At 42.7% G+C, this 22,110-nt stretch overlaps 1 protein-coding gene across 3 annotated transcripts in view; it reads right to left on the bottom strand.

Annotated features, from left to right (window-relative positions):
• The window catches only part of BDP1 (B double prime 1, subunit of RNA polymerase III transcription initiation factor IIIB), a 127,213-nt gene that overhangs the window by 16,316 nt on the left and 88,787 nt on the right, over positions 1 to 22,110 (bottom strand). For all 3 annotated transcript variants that reach the window (XM_044276044.1, XM_044276043.1, XM_044276045.1), the window contains 11 exons: positions 21,556 to 21,904; positions 14,900 to 14,971; positions 14,251 to 14,284; positions 13,081 to 13,155; positions 9,063 to 9,237; positions 8,610 to 8,742; positions 8,379 to 8,433; positions 6,146 to 6,326; positions 5,911 to 6,055; positions 1,835 to 1,865; positions 170 to 419 (listed from right to left, as the gene is read on the bottom strand). In XM_044276044.1, the coding sequence (XP_044131979.1) occupies positions 170 to 419; positions 1,835 to 1,865; positions 5,911 to 6,055; positions 6,146 to 6,326; positions 8,379 to 8,433; positions 8,610 to 8,742; positions 9,063 to 9,237; positions 13,081 to 13,155; positions 14,251 to 14,284; positions 14,900 to 14,971; positions 21,556 to 21,904 (1,500 nt within the window). The remainder of the gene's footprint in view (positions 1 to 169; positions 420 to 1,834; positions 1,866 to 5,910; positions 6,056 to 6,145; positions 6,327 to 8,378; positions 8,434 to 8,609; positions 8,743 to 9,062; positions 9,238 to 13,080; positions 13,156 to 14,250; positions 14,285 to 14,899; positions 14,972 to 21,555; positions 21,905 to 22,110) is intronic.

Here is a 22,110-nt window from a genome sequence, read left to right as displayed (position 1 = left end):
GGAATGGATTAGTAAAGCTCAGTACTCCTGTATATTATGTCTGTAAGGTTAGAGGACAACAAGGCAATACATGTAACATGGTTGGTTCTGGTCTCCTCATTGTGGCCGAGTAGATGTACCCTGCACTATAGACCCTTAGGACAGTAGTGGGGGCCGATGGACAACTAACCTTTTTAATGTCGTTTTAGAAGTTGTCACTGAATTTGCATAAACCAAAGGCAAATTTCTGTTTAATGACTCAGACGACGTTCCAGGCATCTCCACAGGCACAGTAGCACTGGGTTTTGGTACTGGCCAGTTAGGGGGTCTCTCTGTTACAGGAGTAGCACTGATTTGAGTAGCTTCAGCTGGTTCTTCAGGCTTGGGCTCAGGAACTGAAAGTTCAGGTGCAGATTTTCCATCCCCATCCACTTCACAAGCTGGAAAACATACATGGATGTGATGTCAGGTTCTGACAAAGGCACAGCAGGAGTTTTTTTAAAATCGACTATTAGAACATTACATTTAGTGAACTAGCATAGGCTTGGTTCAGATACGATGTTTATGTTTCTAGTAGAATAATTTCAGGATCCTCACTAGTCATATAATATCTATACATCTTATTTTTGTGGGTTGTTGTCCTAGTGCAGTGGTGGCGAACCTATGGCACGAGTGCCAGAGGCGGCACTCAGAGCCCTCTCTGTGGGCACCTACACCCTGGAAAAAGTCTATAGTGTACCTTAGACCAGTGATGGTGAACCTTTTAGAGACAGAGTGCCCAAACTGTAACCCAAAACCTACGTATTTATTGCAAAGTGCCAACACGGCAATTTAACCTGAATGCCAATATAGTATATCTTCCATGTACTTTATCATTTAGCTATAATGGCCTGCCTACATTCAGTGCGCTGCCTGTGCTGTTCATAGTGCGCCTGCGCTGTTCATAGTGCCCCCTGCGCTGATGAATGACTGGAAAAGTCTTAAGCATATTGGTACACCGTAGACTTTTTCCAGGGGGCGGGTGCCCACAGAGAAGGCTCTGAGTGCCACCTCTGGCACCCGTGCCATAGGTTCGCCACCACTGCCTTAGACTCTTCCTGCCATTAATCTGCACAGGGCGCACTATGAACAGCACAGGCAGGCTATTATAGCTAAATGATAAAGTACATGGAAGATATACTACATTCCAATATAGTATTCAGGTTAAATTACCATGTTGGCACTTTGCGATAAATAACTGGGTTAAAGTTTGGGCACTTGGTCTCTAAAAGGTTTCCCATCACTGTCTTAGTGCAATGAAATTGACACCCTCACAAAAGATTATTAATATTAATTATTATTAATGTGTTCACAAAGAGCTGTCAATCACGGATAGGACCGCCTCCTTGACTTGGAAGATAAGAATAAGCAGAAATTTTGTTTTATGGGAAAAGATGTGTAACTTGTAGTTTATTCAATAAATGTATTCTCTCCCTGTGTAACTATATGTTCCCAAGGGGAGGGTAACATGGACTTCTGTGTTAACCCCCTTCCCTATCACACCACCTAAACACCACTCTGTGCCCAATTAGGCCATTTATCGACGCCAAGACCCAGACATCTACCAGAGTCCGGATTATGGAGCCAAATAAGTTGTACCAAACACACCACAATCAATAAAGTTTACATTTTATACTTTCCCTATCCTGTCCATAGCCAATCTATGGCGTGAAATATATACACCGCTTCTCTAGCAATACCCATTACATGCTGCAGTAATAGTGATAATCTCTAGACAGATGTAATGGATAACAAAGGGTTAAGAGTGATCAAGTGTAAGAAATGCACAGGAAAGATACACAAAATGAATATTCACCTGTAGCTTTGATTTCCAGATCAACAACTTGCTACAAAAGAAACATAAAACAAGTCTTAGACGTCAAACCAAAAATAAAAACGTTTGAGCTTCAAACAACAGGTCTTAAAAGGGAATCTGTTACACTGAACATGGTGTCGGCAGTGCAGGCAGCATGTTATAGAGCAGGAGGAGCTGAGCAGACCGATATATAGTTGTATGCGAAAAGATTTAGTACAATTAGTATTTTAATTATTTAAAGAGGCTCCGTCATTAGGATCAACCCTATTAAACCAGACATACTGGCTGAAAGGGCTCATCGTGCTGATTAAACTATACCTTTCTTTTGTCTGTACGAAAAACAGCTGCAGAAATCAGTGTTTTTATTTTATAAGCAAATGAGACGTTTGAGCACCAGGAGGCGAGGCTGAAGCCTTTGAGCACTGCTTTGTATCACCCCCTGTGCTCTGCACACCCCCTGCCTCCTGGTGCTCAAAATTCTCATTTGCATGTGAATAAAAACACATATCCCTGTGGCTGTTTAGCATACAGACAAAAGAAAGGTATTGTTTTAATCAGCATGATGAGTCCTAACAGCCAGTATGTCTGGTTTTATAGGGTTGCTCCTGATGACAGAGCCTCTTTAAATTCCTGCTCTGTGCCTTGGAATCCAGTGGGCATTCCTATTTAGAAACTGACAGCCTTTGTGTGTGCAGCTGTCAATCACTGATGGGACCACTCACTGGACTGCTTAGCATCAAATAAGCAAAGATTTTAATCAATAAAATACAAGTTATACTAAATCTTCTCCCACATAACTATGGGGGAGATTTATCAAAACTGTTGTAAAGGAAAACTGGCTTAGTTGCCCATAGCAACCAATTAAATACCACCTTTCAGCTCCTTTGGATAAATGAAATGTGGTTGCTATGAGCAACTAATCCATAACATAGATAAATCTCCCCCATATATATGTATTTATGTCTGCCCATCTTCTTTATAAGATAAGACACCATGTTAAATTTCACAGGCCCCTATTAGCAGTAAGTAGTACTGTCACACACTGACTAAAGAAAGAAAATAGAAAATTTCAGACAAATTTTCCCTTAAAGGGTTTGTCCCACAAAAAATATTCGACAGTTTTCAAACCAGCACCTGGATCTGAATACTTTTGTAATTGCATGTAATTAAACATTTTGTATAGATGCTGAGTTATTCAATAAAATGCATCTGTATAGCGCCACCTGGTATCTGCTTTTTTTTTAAATTTCTTTGACCTGCTCACAGAGATGGCCGCACATGCTCAGTTCCATCCTTCAACTGCCTCCTGAGCTGTGATAGGTACAGCATGGACACGCCCCCTTAGCTGCAGCAGAAAAGACACTCCCCTTGAGCTGTCAGCTTGATATAAATCTAGCAGAGCAATGAATGTGGAGATCTCTGGATCCATGTGAGGTACAGGGTTGGTTCCAGCTTTGTTGGGGCTCATGCACACAAACGTATTTTCTTTCCGCTTCCGTTCAGTTTTTTTTTTTGCGGACCGTATGCAGACCCATTCGCTTCAATGGGGCTGTAGAAAATACATGTGCATTCCGTTTGTCCGCATGGCCATTCCACAAAAAAAGTAGTGCATGTCCTATTATCGTCCGCAAATCACATTCCGAGGTCCCATTCAAGTCAATGGGTCCGCAAAAAAAAGGAACGTGCAGGGAACACATCTGTATGTCATCCGTATTTCGCAGATCCATACTGTAGAAATGCTATGCCCAGTCCTTATTGCTTATGTGTTTGGTGATTAATAAGTTACTGTTTCTGTATACGATCCACAAAAAACTGATCAAATATAGAAACCATTCGGATATGTTTTGTGCAATAACGGAACGAAAAAGGACTTAAATCATAGAGAAAAAAACCTCAGATATGGAACAACGGATCAGTGAAAAACGGACCATAAAACAACAACGGTCATGTGCATGAGCCCTTAGAAAGAGGTTGTCATGTACTATATGATGTCTGATTTTATTTTTTTACATTAGTCATGGGATAACCCCTTTAAAGTAAATGACAACCATTTAAGGGTGAAGGAGAAAATACTCACTTATGTTGTATTAAACATGGTAGGAAAAAAAATAAAGGATGTTTCAAACTTTTTTAGACTATTATCATCATTCAAAGCGTGAAATAATCAGTGCCTATTATTCAGTGGATGAGGCTGAATTACTAAATAAGTATTAGGAGGAACCAGGTAGAGGGGATATCCCCAATCAACATAGATGCAATAGAATGACAAACAAATAAAAACGTACATAAAATTCGGATGAATAAAAACCCTCAATAGAGGGATAAATCAATGTGCACTCACTTCACTGGGGGGTTGTTTGCAGGATAAGCACATTACTCCTGAGACGTGAACCCCCCTGCCAGGATTGCATGTAGTGTTTTGAAGATTGATGGCAGCACGCTTCTCACCGGCTTCTGATCACTGCTTTTATTAAATGCCAATTTGTGGCTCAACGTGTTTTGGGGAAGTACCCCTTCTACAGGAACAGTATACAGGGGGGTTCACGTCTCAGGTGTAATGTGCTTATCCTGCAGACAACCCCCCAGCGAAGTGAGTGCACATTGATATATCCCTCTATTGAGGGTTTTTATTAATCCAAATTTTATGTACGTTTTTATTTGTTTGTCATTCTATTGCATCTATGGTGATTGGGGATATCCCCTCTACCTGGTTTCTCCTAATACTTATTTAGTAATTCAGCCTTATCCACTGAATAATAGGCACCGATTCTTTCATACTTAATGATAATATGATGATGAATGATAATAATACTCTAAAAAGTTTTAAGCATCCTTTAATTTTTTCTTACCACGTTTAATACAACATATGTGAGTATTTTCTCCTTCATCCTGAGAATTACAGGGAGTGGCGCTCTTCCTGTACCTACTTTTTTGTAGTCAGATAAAACACGCCTGGCGAATCACCATTTCATCACGATTATCTGTTATCATTAGGTGTCTGGTATTACCAACCCCCTTTTACAGCAGCCTTCCCTCTGTATTTCTCCTCTCACCACCTACTTCTTCACCGTCTTTTTCCCCTCTCTCCCCCTTTTTTCCACTACTGTTGGCCGCCACGGTTTTTCATCTTTTAAGGGATTGCTTATCCCCAGAGACTTGATTAACCTCCTCCTTTTTTCTCTTTTTTACTGCTCCAAACCATTTAAGGGCTCATTCAGACGGCCGTAGTGTTTTGCGGTCCTATGATGGAAATGACTATTCTTGTCCGCGACTGTGGACAAGAATAGGACTTTCTTTATCTTTCTTGCGGGGCTGAGGACCGGAACTACGGATGCGGACAGCGTGTCTTTTGCGGCCCTGTTGAAATGAATGGGTCCGCACCCGTTCCGCAAAATTGTGGAACGGATGCAGACCCATTCACACGGTTGTCTGAATGAGCCCTAAAGGGAACGTGTCAGCAATTTTTCTGCCATTTAAAACCAGATAGCAATACATTTCCTGTTTTTCTAATCTGTTTTTAGATGATCTGACTGTATATATTTTTTTATTCTGTTTCTTTAACGCGATTATGGGGGCAGCCATCTTGCCTGAGCTGTTAACAGCATTTTACGATATGCTTTCTAGCTGCTACATGGGCCAAAGACACAATGATCAGGAAGGGACTTCATTAATTTCTATAGGAGAGTTTTCTAGGCATGCTCTGTGAGGTCAGGGGGAGTAGATAAGCTGTGATATAACCTATTGTCAGCGGTGGATCCTGTGCAACTTATACAGAGGTGACAACTGTCATTGTAATCTTTCCTGTCAGAATAATAAGATGACTGCTGAAAAGTGATCTGTACAGACCAAAAATGGCATGCTTTAAAATATGTTTAACAAAAACTTGATTAAACAACTGGTCATGTTCTGATGACACATTCCCTTTAACACAAAGTCATTTTTAGGTTGTACATTCTGAGCTGAATAATTTCGTCATACAACAGTCACAGCTCAATGATAAATTCCTTTAAAATGCCACAAAAGAAGATGATGATGTCGGATCTGCTCCTCCAACACCAAACAAAATAATCCGTCACCTCAGAGTCAAGCGGTTTCTCTTGCAGAGGAGGGTGGTCTTCTCCGTCCATGCACTGAGCACTTCTATTTCCAGAAGACTCTCTGAACATGGGATCTTTGTCTTCCTGGCCGATTGTCTCAGATGAGCCGTGTACAGTCTCCAAACTATATAAAGGAGATAAAGAACAATGCTGCATCAATCTGAAGAGGAGAGGGCTTAACGTCCAGCCCAGCTACATATCACCAACATCTCACCTGGGATTCAGATCCTGTGTCAGAACTTGAGAGGAGCCCGAACTGATCAACACAGGAGCAGGAAGACTTTCTGCCATGCTTGAATCACATGAATAGGCATAGTCATCATTCATGGGAATTTCCACTAGTGTCAAAATAAATGTGGCCTCCTCTCCAGTGTCATGTCCTTCTAGTAGGCCATCTGTAAAAACAAGCAAACCTAATAGGAGCCCAGGCACTAGTGTACTATATTAATCATAGTATGATCCAGCTGTAAAAATGTGTGTGATGAATACTGGTCAAGGTAAAACAAAAAAACAACTAGGATCTAGGTCTTAAGGGGGTATTTCCAAACTTGGACATATATAGCATTTCCACTTCTACTAGTTGCCACATCCAGGCAGAGCATAAATGAAGACCTGGCCACAGGTATCCTTCTCCATTCACTTCTATTGCTGCATGTGTAATTGCCATAAAAGTAAATCGTGATATGCACTGAGCACTTCTATTTCCAGAAGACTCTCCAAGACTGTCCAAGATGGCAAGACGTTATTTTTCCCAGTCAACATATCCACTGGCTGTGGTGAAGGCATAATCTTTAACCTCCAGGTGACCCTACAATGGATATACTGTATGCGATATGACTCCTAACTAACTAATATTAGCTTCTTATTAACTTCTTTTCACTCTAAAATTTTAGATTTCATTTCACAAATTTGGTTTCTCTATAAGTTAAAAGGGTTTTCTGGACTTCTATATAATGCTCTATCCTAAGGGGTACAATTCCTTGCAGCCCCACCAGTAATAGCTGTCCCCTTGTTAATACAGCGCCAAACATCTTGTAGTGGCTGAGCCTGGTATTGCAGCTCGATGGGACGGAGGCACAACAACAGGCACAGCCACTACCAAATATACAACACTCTGTCTGGTAAACTATAAAGTGGATCCTTCAGTTAGGTGACTGTGGGGGCGCCAGGAGCAGAACCCCCACCAATTGATATTTATGATCTATCCTAAGTATATGTCATTAAAATCAAAGTCCTGGAAAACCCCTTTAACTGACAACACTGCACTCAATCACATTTCCGGACAACACAATAAGGGACTGCCTGCTTTTGTACAAAAGGGTCTGTACAAATTATGAACCAATCCAGCTCCACTGAACTTTAAATCTTAACTCTGACATTAAAAATATCAATAAAAAACCTCATAACCTCCCTTCTCTTTGTCGCGTATAGCGCTTAATAATAGCTCAAGCTATGATTAAGCGCTATATGCACAAAACACGTAAGCGAGAGGACGCTATACAATTTTAATGATATTTTTCCAGTAAAAGTTAGGTTTTAAACTACAGTGGCGCTGGATTGGTTCCCCTTTTTTTTGTTTTTTTACAGAGATTATCTAGTACCTGGAGTCTGAGGGATAATCCAAGATGCCTTTCACTATACCAAGGGAAATTGTGCAACTTCTGGTCTTTGGATGAGCTGTATAGTGTTTCTTTTTGTCCTGTTAGAAGTGACCCTCGCCAATAAGCTGATCAAAGTGTTTCCCTGTCTAGGCACCCCAGCAACCAGCTATGGACTCTGTAACCCAGCCCTTTGTCGCCTAATTTCACACTGGATAAGAAACGAGGATCCTGAATTTACTCAGAGAAGCCGTTTAAAAAAAAAAAAAAAACTAGAAAACGCCTTTAACGTCACATATAATAATGTATCAGTTTCCTGTGCTTAGCAACTCAACATAAATGTACATGGCACAGAATAGTGTGCAAAACTGCACCCCACGCCAAGCCCAAAGTGCTGCTGGGATACAAAGACAGGACTGTATTGTAGGCAACTGTAAGAATCTGCTCCTATAAGATAGGTCTTGTGGTGGCACAGTTGGCGACATAAGTGGAGCGACACACTGGCCCATAGACGGCATAAACTTTAGAGGCAGACTAGACCTGCACCAGATTCATCACAGGGGATAAGGCTGCATGATAAATGTGCAGGGACCGAAACCTTTGTCTAACTTTACACCTACTATTGGTTCACTTACTTTCAGACAGAATTTTACACCAGTTTATGACCCACTCCATTCCCCAAAAAGCTCCTTCCCAGGCAAGCTTGAAAAGTGTAGAAAACCTAGTTGCTCCAAAATGCACGACTTTTTAGACAGATTAGTAAATCTGGGCCTTCAACTTTAATCCATTCGGTTGAAAGGATCTCTTTCTTTACATTACCAGGTTGACTTCTAGAAACATTCGACATACCTGATGCTCCGACTTCTGGAGAATTAAAATCTTGCTGCGCAACAGGGTAACTTATCTATAATACACAAGCAGAAAGGGCACGTTCAAAACATTTCATACCAAAGGATTACTTCAGACATTTAGTAATCTTGCAAAAGATACAAATTAAATGAAATTATGAGAAATAAAAAAAATAAATAAAAAATCTATAGTACTTTTGGAATAGCACTACCATACCAGCTGCCCACTTACCTGCTCAACTGGAAATGTTAAGTTGTCATTTATTGGATTCGGTAAATTCTCAGCTGAACCAAAGTCTGATCTAGTGACATTTGTCTCGGTTTTGTTCTCCAGGTTGGGATCAGAGTGAGAATCTTCCACCGTTCTACAAGAAAAAGGTGACTTTTTTTTTTGTATATTGTAGTAGTTATCCAAAGTGGTTAAATGCTCACTGTACTCAGCATAAATCAAGAGTTCAAGTCAAGAAGAAACTCTAAGATATCCGAACTGAGAAAAATGCCTATTTCTCCCTCTAGCAGCTCCCCTCTTATACGACATATATTATCAGAGAAAAATGCCTCATCCCCGCCTTATAGTGTTGATCATGATGTCACATTTTTATTATATTCACCAGTACTGTTAATTTCACAAAGTTTGTTGAAAGTACATTGAGCATTAAAAGGAGAAAAAAAAAAAATATCAAACCTGGTATCTACTGTAATGCTGCTCTCCATAGCACCTGCATCACGAGAAGGACTTGATGGAAAATTCCTTGATGGAGACAATAGCAGTTTTAAACCCGTGTGAGGTTCTTGGCTGCTCCGTCTTCCAGGACTGGAGATATCATTTTCTCTACAAGGATCAGGAGACAAAAGTTCTTCTGGCAAGAAAGAGGTTTGCAGTAGGTCAAACAGCTCATGTGAAAACTGTCACGCAGTTGAATAAGTGAAAAGTTTCTTGATTTCATTAACTAGATGCAAATCTATAGAAAGGAAATGATATACAGTGATCCCTCAAGATACAACGGTCTCAAGATTAATGGTCTTTTCTGACCCATCGTAAGTTGAAACAAGACTCAACATACAATATCTCAGATCCAACCAATCAAGGCCACTTCTCTGGTAAACTATCTGTATTAGTTATAGTTAGCAGCTATTCCTGACCTGTTATATGTAAGGACTACTGTCTTAGTTATCTGCTTATTTTTGATAAATCTTCATTTTCTCTTACCTTGGATGACATTTTGGGGCTTTGGAACCGATTACTCAAGTTACAATGGTCTCAACATACAATGGTCGTCCTGGAACCAATTCATATTGTAACTTGAGGGACCACTGTGTTTTATTATAGATGTTACAGCCATTTTTTATTTTAAACACTTATTGGAGGCAGACACTTCCCAATTGTCTTTATAGAAGTGCAGAATGGGGTGTGCGCTTTCTGGCCTCTGCAATGAGTCCAGGTAATGAATAAAGAAATGGCATAGGCTAGAAGGTCCAGAGATGGCAGAATCACTAAAGACTTTTAAAAGAAAGATTTCAAATATTTCAATAAAAATCTGTGAAACATAAAATAGGTAATTTTCTAACGATAAATTCCTTTTAATGTTTTGTCAGCTCTAATAGGCAAACTCGACCGAAGGCTGAAAGCACACAACACCAATGTGAAAACTAAGGAGCACATTTATTTTTTATTTCGTTTTACACGCCGGTCTCCATAAACCCCTAAGCTGGCGGATCTACCACCACTTCTAAAATGTAACACCGCTTCCGAGATGTCCAACATTTAGATCTTTTTCTACGCCTGAAACAGGCATAGAAAATTGTGAATGAGACAAGCCTGGCGTGAGCGGGGAGAAGTCGCAGATTTCGGTGCAACTAGCTTTGGCTTTGCATTCTGCGCCTTAAATACGCCTAATATAGGTGTATTTCAGCTTAATAAATGACCCCCTAAGACTATCTGTAAAAGAAAAGGCTCAATTCAGGGGGGACTGGGAGGAGGAGTGGCTTACTATGGGCTCTACCATCCAACTGTCGGTGTAGATAAAACGGTTACCGTAATCACATCTCATCTATTACAACTAGAAGACCGCCACTGCCATACTGAAGCCTATTACGATGTGCCATGTTTGGCTGCTAAAAGCTGAAGATATGCAATCCACCAGGAGGCAGCATGTAAAATTAGATCAAACTATGGGCGTGACAAGGGCAGGCTAAGCCAAAATGTGATCTGATAATTACAAATTTGTCCATGGCGTGGGCATGTGCAATTGGACATACTGCGATAAGGAAAGAGAAAATAACAGGAGATAATGCCAGCTATGCACCTCATACAAGCTAAACTGTAAACTTTCTTTATACTTTAGAACAGAACAGTATAATATATATTATATATAACTTAAAATACATTTTTCTGGTCAGTTCAGATGCTTTTAAATTAGGCGGTTCATATGCAGGGGCGGACATATCGCCCAGGGAGACCTGTGATGCCATGGAATGAATGCTGGGAGATTTGGTTCTCCCCTGTTATACCTTCTCCCTGCTTACTGGGAGCGAAATATCTTATTTAACTGGGACTTATGTTAGAGGGGCTGAAGGGAAGGGATGGGTGTTATTTACATGGGACTGTATGTTACAGAAGATTGGGGGGAGATGACTGGTGTTCTTTACATGGGACGGGATATTAGAGAGGACTGGAGGGGATTTAGGTTATTTACATGGGACAGTATGTTATAGAAGACTAAGGAAGAGAGGTTATTTACATGGGACTGTATCATATAGGAGACTGGTGGGAGAGGACTGGTGTTATTTACATGGGACTGCATGGTATAGAGGACTGGAGGGAGAGAAGTGATGTTATTTACATAGGGCTGTATTGTATAGAAGACTGTAGGGAGAGGACAGGCATTATAATTTATGGGGGCACTACAGAGAAGATTATAATTACATGGAAGACTGCAGGAAGCATTATAATTATAAGGGGTACTGCAGGAAACATTATAAATACTGTGGGCAGTGGTGGTTGGCATTACTACTAAGGGCGACATAAGAGTGCCTTATAGATTGGCCTCATTTCTATTAGGGGTGTCTTAGTACTGAGGGCACTGTAGGGGTACTATTGGGGGGGGGGGGGGGGCTTCTGCCTAGCAGTGTGCCCGGTAACGTCACCGGCACTAATGGGTGGGCTTTACCGGGAACACTGCTAGGGCTGTAAACAAACATCCCTTGCCCTACACTTTACAGCACAGGCCAAGGGAGAGCATCGAAGTATGAAATGTCAGAGGGGCTGAGTGGGGGGAGAAGGGAATATGTCTGGGTTCAGAGCTGGACTGCTTTAAAGGGCATCTGTCAGCAGTTTTGTACCTATGACACTGGCTGACCTGTTACATGTGCACTTGGCAGCTGAAGATATCTGTGTTGGTCCCATCTTCATATGTGCCCACATTGCTGAGAAAAATGATGTTTTAGTTTATGCAAATGAGCCTCTAGGAGCCACGGGGATGTTGCCGTTACATCAAGAGGCTCCGGTTTCTTTGCAATTGCCGCTCCCCGTCTACTTTGACAGGGCCTGGCAGTGAAAATGTCATCACAACTGGCCATGTCAAAGTGCAGAGAGCGCGGCAGTTACAGAGAGAGAGGAGCTTATAGGTGTAATGGTAACGGCCCCCGTTTGTATATAATAAAACATTTTTCTCAGCAATGCCGGCACAAATGAACATGGGACCAACACAGATGTCTTCAGCTGCTAAGCGCACATGTAACGGGTCAGCCCTTTATTTTTTTCAATCGTATGAGGGAGTCCTGAGGGATAGCTGAAGGTCTAGGGAGCATTTTACCATAAGCTATCTAAACAATATGGATTTGAGTGGATGGAGAAAGCAGGCACTAAAGTGCCTAGGGCAGCATAAGATCTAAATATGGCCCTGGCTCCACAGCAGCAGCACAATGTAGTGTCATACATCACACTGCTACTGTAAAGGGGGGCACATGTCTGGGCATAACTACTGTGAAGGGGGCACATGTCTGGGCATAACTACTGTGAAGGGGCACATGTCTGGGCATAACTACTGTGAAGGGGGCACATATCTGGGCATAACTACTGTGAAGGGGCACATATCTGGGCATAACTACTGTGAAGGGGGCACATATCTGGGCATAACTACTGTGAGAGGCACATATCTGGACATAACTATTATGAGGGGGCAAATATCTGGACATAACTACAGTGAGAGGTACATATCTGGACATATGTTCCCTTTTCACAGTAGCTATCTGGGCATAGCTACTGTGAAGGGAGCATCTCTGGGCATAATTACCGTGAAGGGGACACAGTGTGGGCATTACTACTATGTGCAGGTACAAAGGGGGAATAATTACTATGTGGGGGCATTACTGGGACTGGTTGTGTATAGTTATGCTTTGGGCAGAGTTAAAGGCGTGACCGTGTGTGTATATATATATATATATATATATATATATATATATATATATATATATATTACACACACACATTATAAACATATTGACCCATATTAACAAGATGTTTTTTATTTGCACGTATATGTTTATATTTGCATGCGTGGTTTGGGGGGCCCAGGTACATTCCTCGCACAGGGGCCCTCTGCTGTCTGTGTCCGCCACTGTTCACATGGTCTTGCGCACATGACCTTAGTATTAGAGACCCAGGTTTATCACGACTAAATATGCATTAGCTATACACTTACTTATATTAGTCTTGTAGACAGAACTGCCCATTGATATTAGGGTCATTGCTGCTTCAGCGCTTCCATCGTACTGTCCTGTAAAACCAAATAGATAAGAGTCTAGTTTACCCAGTGTATTAAAAGAAAGCCAGAGCTTACAGGGTTATCCCCTTTCGACAGGACATGGCATAACTGCCTGAAGGGACTGCACTCTACTCATTGTGTGCTAGATCATTTTATCAATAGTTTTTTCTTAAGCAGTTTTTCACTCTACAGATTTCACTTTCAGGGCACCTGCAGACTGTTGCTCTCTGCTTCATAGGGAATCAGTCCGAAAGCCGCTCTGACGACTCGATCCGTAGCTTATAACTGTACTTTCCTAACAGCTCATAAACATTCATTATAGTTAAGCTGAAATGAGTGTTCATGAGCTGTCAGGAGTTCTGCGATAAGGGCTACACATCCATGAGTGCAGCTCTCCGACAGATTCACCGTGAAGCAGAAAGCAACCGTCCGTAGAGGCAGTGAACGCGAATCCTGTAGAGGAAAAACTGCTGAAAACTCTGAATAAAAAACAATTTAAAAAAAATATATGTTTTAGCTTAAGATGAGTAGAATGATTAAAACAACTGCCCCCAAAGTTGTCCATAGCCTTCAAGGTAGCCGCTTTCATTACTAAAACAAATGGAGAAGCGGTCAAGTTTAATTCTATGGTAGGTATAGAAAGAACAGCCAACTGGAATCCGTTATGGATTCCGCTACCACGGACAATAACTTCTGGTCCATGATAGCGGAATACATAACAGAATTCTTAGATAGCCCGAACCCTGTACGCCGAACTTGAAACGCCAAGCTCGCTCATCCCTACCCTTTAACATATACCATTTTAGAATTTTGTTTGTTATTAAAAAATATATATTACTAAATGGAAGCATCAAGTAATATTAGTCTGGGTTCTAAATTTTAGAATTGCCCATAGTTATGTCCATAAGGATGAGGCTAGGTGGCGTGTCTGGCCACAAGCGACCGAGCTACACCCATTTGAGGCAGCCAATGGTTGCACGATTTGCATCAAAATCATGTGGTTCTTGGCTGCCATGGGTTGGAGTTGCTTGGCCGCATGTGGCCACACACTTCATCTTATACTAATTGATGCATGCTAAATACCCCTATTAACAGGTTAACATTTACCTTTCTTATCTGGTTGAGCTTGAGGATCCACAACCTAGATGAGATACAACAACATAGGGGATAGTTAAAAGGTTATTACTCTATGAAATGTAATTGCATGAAATTAAACATTTTGTATAGTCACTGAGGTATTCAATAAAATGTATCTGTTTACCGCCACCTGCTGTTTGTCCTTATCCTTATTTCTCTGTCCACCTCCAAGAAGTGAAAATGCGATCACACCTGGCCTTTCAAAGTGCAGAGGAGCGCAGCAATTTTTAGAGAGCTGAGCTTCTAGGTGTAACGGCAACGCCCCCGTTGCTCCCAGAGGCTCATTTGCATATAGTAAAACATCATATTTCTCAGCAATGCGGGCACTTATGAAGATGGGACCAACACAGATCCCGTCAGCTGCCAAGCGCACATGTAACAGGCCAGCCAGCTTCATAGGTACAAATCTGCTGAAAGATTTCCTTTAAAATAATGTTTTTTGCATTTTATAGAAAACTAACTGTTATATATTTGAGATCAGTGAAATGTATCAATCATAAAGTATATTTGGCATCGGCTTATGATAAAGCTGCTTTATAGTCATAAAGTAATATTCACCAGCTAACGGGTGTAATCACAGTGTAGCCGTCTTGTATCAGGCCGGTCCGCGAATACTTACATGCTGAAAAGGAGTTTCTCCCAAATCCAGGCTTGCACTCGGCAAATCCACAGCATCCACCAGTATTTCAAGCTGTATATGATACGAAAATGACAGATTTGAAGCACAAATATATAATGTACCAATGATAAAAATATCAGGAGCATGTTAAAGGAGTAATAAGCATAAACACACACTAAGCTGTAGTCATCTGTATAGTCACCTGTATGTATCACACCTGACCAGGGGTTGTATCTGGTATTGTCGCTCAGATACACCTAAGTGAATGAGGACGGGCTGTAACGCAACAACCTGAGGACACGTATGCTGCTGTTTTTGGAAGAAAGCAGCCATGTTTTTTTGTAATCCAGAAAAATCCCTTAAAGAGCACCTGTCAGCAGGGTCAACCCTATCAAACCGGACACACTGTGAGGAAGGTTTGATCCTGAAAATTAAAATAATACCTGTCTTGTAAAAATCAGTTGCAGCGTTTCTGAGGGGGAAAAAAAAGGAACAGCACTGAAAAGCTGAGATGCAGAGGTGCACCGAGGGGCTAGGGCCCTCCCTCGGTGCACTGAAGCCTTAATTTGCGTAAATAAACAAAACTTTTTTCCTCGGGAATACTGTAACTGTTCATTTTAATCAGCAGCATCAACCCTGCCAGGTATTATGCCTGGTTTAATAGTGTTAATCCTGTTGATAAGAGCTCTTTAAGGCTACTTTCACACTAGCGGCAGCCTTCTCCAGAAGGCTGTTCCGGCGGGGGAACAGTCTGCCGGATCCTTGCTACCGCTAGAGCACCGTGCCGGCGGAAGTCCGCTCCGGCCGCATTCACTATAATGAAGTTGGGCCGGAGGTCCAGCCGCAGCACGGCAAACATGCCGAGAGGCGGCCGGAATAAAACTACGAGATGTAGTACCATGGGGAGGGAACAAGAACAGAACGGATCCAAGGCCAGTCATAAGGTCCCGCACAGAAATGCGGGGGAAGTGCACACCAGGAACCCTGAAAAAGGGCAGGAAGAACCATTCCCAGGAAGGGCAGCCTGAAAGCGGCTGAATACGCAGAGGCTCAGTCTGGGCAGAAGAAAGCACAGCCCAGAGAATATAAGCCACGGCTTTGGAGACTTCAGAAGAAGTGGAGAGCACACAGAATATCCACAATATGGGCAAGAATGAAGACAAGTCAGTCACCAGAACAAACAGAGCGACTGTGGAAGATACAGGAGAGAGAGAGAAACATAGCCTGGAGCCAGAAGACTTCTAAGGAAGTGATACCCAAGGATCAGAACCCCAGGAAAAAAAAAAACACCATAGAGTCATCAACAGTCACAATATGGATGAGAAGAAAAAGGGGCAATTCTACGAAGGCTGGTAATAGGCAGCGTGCGAAGAAGCGGTGCAAAAAGAAACCACTCAGTGGAATACCGATTGGATGAAGACGAACTGAAAATGGCATCTAGATATCAAGGGCCAGAGAACTGCAGATGTGACAAAGCTTGCACCCCTTGGGGGAAGAAGTAGGGGTGCCAGAAGGCAAAAAACCCAAACTCCATACCAGGCTGCCAGAAGAGAAGAGCACTCCAGCAGGACCATAACAAACAAGTCAAGGCTAGAGAACCTGGATGTCAGGCATGACAATGGTCCACCAGAAAAAAAATTGTAAGGGAGTGAAGAAACCCAAGGCAGTGGAACAGACACAAAATCACAAAAAAATTGGGGAGTAACCTGGTAGGAAAAGAGTGTCCTCCGAGATCAAAATCATCCCATTCAGACCTAGGGCCAAGGGGCTTGCCTCATAAGAGTGTTCCCCAAGGAGAATGACAATGTGGTAAGCAGAGGCATATAGAGGACCTTAAACTTCATAACAAGAGAGGAGAGAAGCCGTCTGATACTCAATGGAAGGCTGCCCGAACTGGCAGACCTAACTGGAAGCTGAAGAAAAAAAACACAGAGGCCAAGGGAACAAAAACATGAAGGTTGTGTAAACCCATCAGATACAGGCTGTAAACATATCAGACACAATCGACCGCCACTGCGGAACAACTCCGCCTAAAGAAGAAGAGAATGTGGTTATCATAGGAATGTACAAAACGGCCAGACAGGAACCAGAGATGGTATAAATACTGCGCCAGAAAGGGAGTGTGAAAAAAAATGGTAACAGAACCAATACCACCAGCGCAGGCACTCCACAGCAGAAAGGGGGCATGCGAGAACCCAATGGCTATGGATACTGGCCGAGCAAGCAGAAACAGTACCTGGGGGAAGTGCAACTACTCGCCTTGCGGAAGGGGAGAAGTAGAAGAGGCTGGTGCGGCTCAGTAAAGAACCAGCACTTAGTGGTGACAACAAAGACAGTATGACCGCTGTACCCGGTGAGGTGAGTGATGCAGACAACTCACATATGCAAACTGATTAAGTGCATACCCAAACTCCACAAGGAGGTAACACTGATGCTGTCACCGTAGCAGATGGTAGAGGCAATGCACGACATGTGAAGGGAACAAGGCGCTAAGCCAGTGCCATAGAAATCGGTAGGTTATACCAGGTACAGAAAACTGTACTAATGACACCAGAAGTAAGCAAACCCATCAGCTGCAGCATGTCATGGTATGGGCATTTGACCAGCGCATCAGGTACACCATACATACAATGCCTGGTGGATCTACCGCACCCAGTAATAGCAGAACATGAGCACAGTGCCACCTGTGGGGAAAGGAAATATAGGCACAAATCACAACTACAACCAGCGAGAAGGTTCCACCCCTAGAAGGAGGAATGATTTGTATATACCGCACTAAATGTCAGGGCAGATACTCCACATGGAGGAAGGGGCTGCGGTAAAAACCATAGATGCAGTGCCACCCGTCATGTAAGCCAGAACGCAGTGACTGTCCCCATTTAAAGGATGAACAGAAATACACGCAATTGTGGTGCAACTAATCCACCTATAGAAGGGGGAAATCTGACAGGACAGATGATATCCAGTATTATAGCAATTATTCCGGCTGCGGAGGGGGCAATGTGACAGGGATGTATTTTACCCGGTGGAAGTGCAATTACTCCACCTAAGAAAGGAAGGTAATGCGACAGTCTGTATAGGCTGCCGCTGCCACCAATGGGGAGATAGCAGGGAGGAGGAGGGGAGGGACTGTGGCCATTGCACCACCAATTAATGTAAAACACATTAATTTAGGTATAGGCAGCGGGTGCCGGTATCACAGCCCCGGCACCCGGCCTTAATAACAGGGCACAGCGACCCCGAGAACCACAGCAATTAACCCCTCAGGTTCACACCCGAGGGGATTAATTGCCGCAGTTCTGTGGATCGCATGCCCTGTTATTGAGGCCGGGTGCCAGGGCTGTGATACCGCCACAGGCACCCACTGCCTCCTATATTTCAATTATTAGAGCTCTATTAGGGTGAATAGGACAAGGGTTCTAGCCCCTAAGGGGGCTAATAGTTAGTAAGTAAAACGTTTAAAAAAAAAAAAAAAAAAGTTTAAAAATAAACACACCAAAATACTAAAAGTTGAAATCGTTCCCCTACCCAATTTTACATATAAAATTTACAAGCAATAAAAAATAAACATATTACATATTGCTAAGCCCGAAAAAGGGTGAACTATTAAAATATTTAAAAATATTTCCTATGCGGTGAACGCCGTAACAGAAAAAAATCTAAACCGCGCGATTCACCATTTTTAGTCACCTTGTCCTCCCAAAACATAGGATAGGACTGTTCTATTATGGGCTGGACATTCCATAAAATATGGAATGCACACGGCTTTTTTGGCGTTTTATCTTTTCCGCATGGTATGAAATAGTATCGAGTGTCACAATACTTTTTTATGGTATCGAAATCTAATAAAAATTTTGGTATTGTGACAAACCTAGTTTCTACCCACCCTGATTCCAGCAGTATCACCTTCCTCAGTGTGCTGCCCCCTTGGGAAGGGGGTGGCTACACTGGTAACAGGGGGGACTTCCAGAAGTAGAAGACAAGGTGACACTGTTGCTGGCGGGTAACAGAGGATTTGAGATCCACTGTTCCTCCTTGTCTTCCAGAGGTGGGGAACGAGCAGCGGGCTTGAGAACCCACTGGTCTCCCCCTTCAAATGTGGGAAAACAGGTGGCGAGACCTGCAGAAAGATCTTTGGCAGACCTGCAGAAAACACATGTCTGCCTCCTACGGACACTAAGCTAAAACAGATTAGCTCAGTGTCTACAGGAGGGGTATAGTTGAGAGGAGGAGCTAACACTTATTTTTTGCTTAGCGTTGCCTCCTAGTGGCAGCAGCAGCTATACCCTTAGGGCCAGATTTATCATGACTGACAGCTCACTCCACTTTAACATATGGCTAAAGTCCGTTTTAGCCAAGTCAGATTTATGATCGGCCCTTTAAGACTGTAATAAATGTGGTTTGACGGTAGCAGTTTATCCGTCAGTAAGCAGCTTTACAAAAGTCGCACATCTTTACGAAAAAGTCGCACGTTTTTATGAAAAAGTCGCATGTTCTATTAAAAAGTCGCATAAGATAAGCATGGTCCTCACTAGAGTGAAATTGCGACTTTTTTGCGACTTTTTAAATAGTCCCAATAGTAAATCTGTCTAGAGATTCATTTACATAAGAAAACACGCCCACTTTCAGAAAACTGGCGAGCATAGTGCAGAGCAGAAAAAAGTCGCAAATTTGTGCGCAGTTTTAGCGTTTGGGACTTTTTCACTCCATTATTCTGACCTTAGCTAATGATAAATCTGGCCCATTGTCTTCTGTGTCCCCCAATGATACGAGCGAGAAATTACCTTTTTTACAGTAAAATGTTGGTTTATAACCAAATGTTTCATTTTCACAAGGGGTAAAAGGAGAAAATGCACCCCAAAATTTCTGTGGTCATAAACTGCTGTTTGGGGACGTGGGAGCATTCAGAAGGATCAAACAAAAAAGAGTGGTAGGACAGCACCACTTACTTGAATTCATTCAAGAGGCTTTGCGGCGGTGCTCGTGACGTCAGGTCCCGGCCTCATAGACCCCACAGATACCAGAAAAAACGAAGAAGCTTGAAAAAGACTATTGTCGAAACGTTGCTGCTGATTTTGTGGTGTAATAAAAACACTGAATAGCCTTTGGAGTGCCGTGACCTTCTTCGTTTTTTCTAGCATTCAGAAGGAGCCGTACCTGGATTTTCTAAGGCTACTTTCACACTTGCGTTCAGGGTTCCGCTTGTGAGTTCCGTTTGAAGGCTCTCACAAGCGGCCCCGAACGGATCCGTACGGCCCTAATACATTCTGAGTGCATGCGGATCCGCTCAGAATGCATCAGTCTGGCAGCGTTTGGCCTCAGTTCCACTCAGCAGGCGGACACCTGAACGCAGCTTGCAGCGTTCGGGTGTCCGCCTGGCCGTGCGTAGGCAAACGGATCCGTCCAGACTTACAATGTAAGTCAATGGGGACGGATCCGTTTGACATTAACACAATATGGTGCAATTTCTAACGGATCCGTCCCCCATTGACTTTCGATGCAAAGTCAGGACGGATCCGTCTGACTAACTTTTAGACTTGGATCTTTTTCTGAAATATAATGCAGACGGATCCGTTCTGAACGGATCCCATCGTTTGCATTATAGGAGCGGATCCGTCTGTGCAGATACCAGACGGATCCGCTCCGAGTGCAAGTGTGAAAGTAGCCTAACATGGAATCTTGTGAGGGCTTGTTTTTTGAAGGACAAGATGTAGTTTTCATTGATACTATGGAGTACATGACTTTTTGAAAGTTTTTATACAATATTTTTAGAATTCTGTCGGTGTTTTCTATTTTTTATGGGGTTCTCGCCACGTGGGTTTAGTAACATGATCCTTTTATAGATCAGGTAGTTACAGATGACGCTATACCAATTATGTGTAATTTATTTCATTTATTATTTTTTTTATCAATTATAAATAAGCGGATATGGGAAAAGGTCCATATTTTTTTAAATAACTTTTTTTTTACATATATTTTTTTTAAATTAATATAAAGTCCAACTTGGATGTTGAAGATCCAGTGAGGCTGATGGCTGTACTATACTCTGCAATGCTCTTCTATGGCAGACTACAGTTTTACACTGACCCCTCAGGGTCTGTCAGGCTTACATACATGGTAAGGCATCCGATTGCAATGGTAACCACGGAGCCGGTGCCATTGCAGCGAGGCAGCCCAATGGGGAGAGAGGGAGCTCCCTCCCTCTGTTAACCCCATGGATGCCACGGGTGGCTACTGACTGCGGCATCTAAGGGGTTACATGCCCGGGATCAGTGTCAGCACTGATCTTGGTCATTGCAGCAGCTATATGTTACAGCTGACAAGAGCTGCTGATGGTGGCGGCTCAGTGGTAGCAATCACTTCCGTACAGACTGTGGACCGCAGGAGTGTCTGCACAGGCTAACCAATCAGAGTGATCGTCGGCAGGGGACCGCTCTGATTGGTCCCTTGCCAGCTTCTCCTGTATCTCTGCTCTCGGAGAGAGTGGAGACCCCGATTCTATCGTGTTAACAGTTCGGACATTGCTGTACATCTGATTACAGCAAGTTACATGCATTCTGGAAGTACAGTTGGCTATCAGGTCTCATACAAAGCAACTGTAAAGTATAACGGCACTTGGAAAGCATTTCCCATACCAGATACACAGCAATCAATACCTCTTCCACGGTCTCCTCAATCTCAGCGGGAACTGGCTTAGGTGACCTTAGACTAAAGGGAACGAACACTGGAGCCTGGTTCTGCATATCAGGTGCAAGATCATAACTCTCTTCTTCAAACCCCGGGTCCGCATCTTCTTCATCGTCATCTTCTTCCTGCCGTGTAGCCCTGATCTTCACCAGCGTGGTCTTCCCTTTGCTTTTGCCGGGCACTGGCTTTGAGATTTTGGTTGTGCTTGATTTAACATTGCGTGCAGCTTTTTCTTTCTCGGGACAGTCCGATGAATTTTCGGATTTGGGAGAAGCAGAAGCTGGTGCCGTGGACAGTTTCTTCAGAGACCTACCAAATCTTGTGCAAAAATAAAATGTATTTCAATTATTTACAAGGCACTACAATAACCTGATGTTACAAAAATTTTAAACACTGATTTCCATCCTTAAAGAGTCAATAAGTTTTCACACTTGATATGTCAGACAATATCAAAAGTTGTAATCGGTGGGGGTATTAGTGCTGAAACCCCCACCATTCTCCAGAACAAGGGGGGAGAAGTAAAC

The sequence above is a fragment of the Bufo gargarizans genome, chromosome 1 (genome assembly GCF_014858855.1).
Source record: "Bufo gargarizans isolate SCDJY-AF-19 chromosome 1, ASM1485885v1, whole genome shotgun sequence".
Lineage (NCBI taxonomy): Eukaryota > Metazoa > Chordata > Amphibia > Anura > Bufonidae > Bufo > Bufo gargarizans.
Note: the sequence above shows the minus strand (reverse complement) of the source record. Positions and strands in the feature narration are given on the sequence as shown.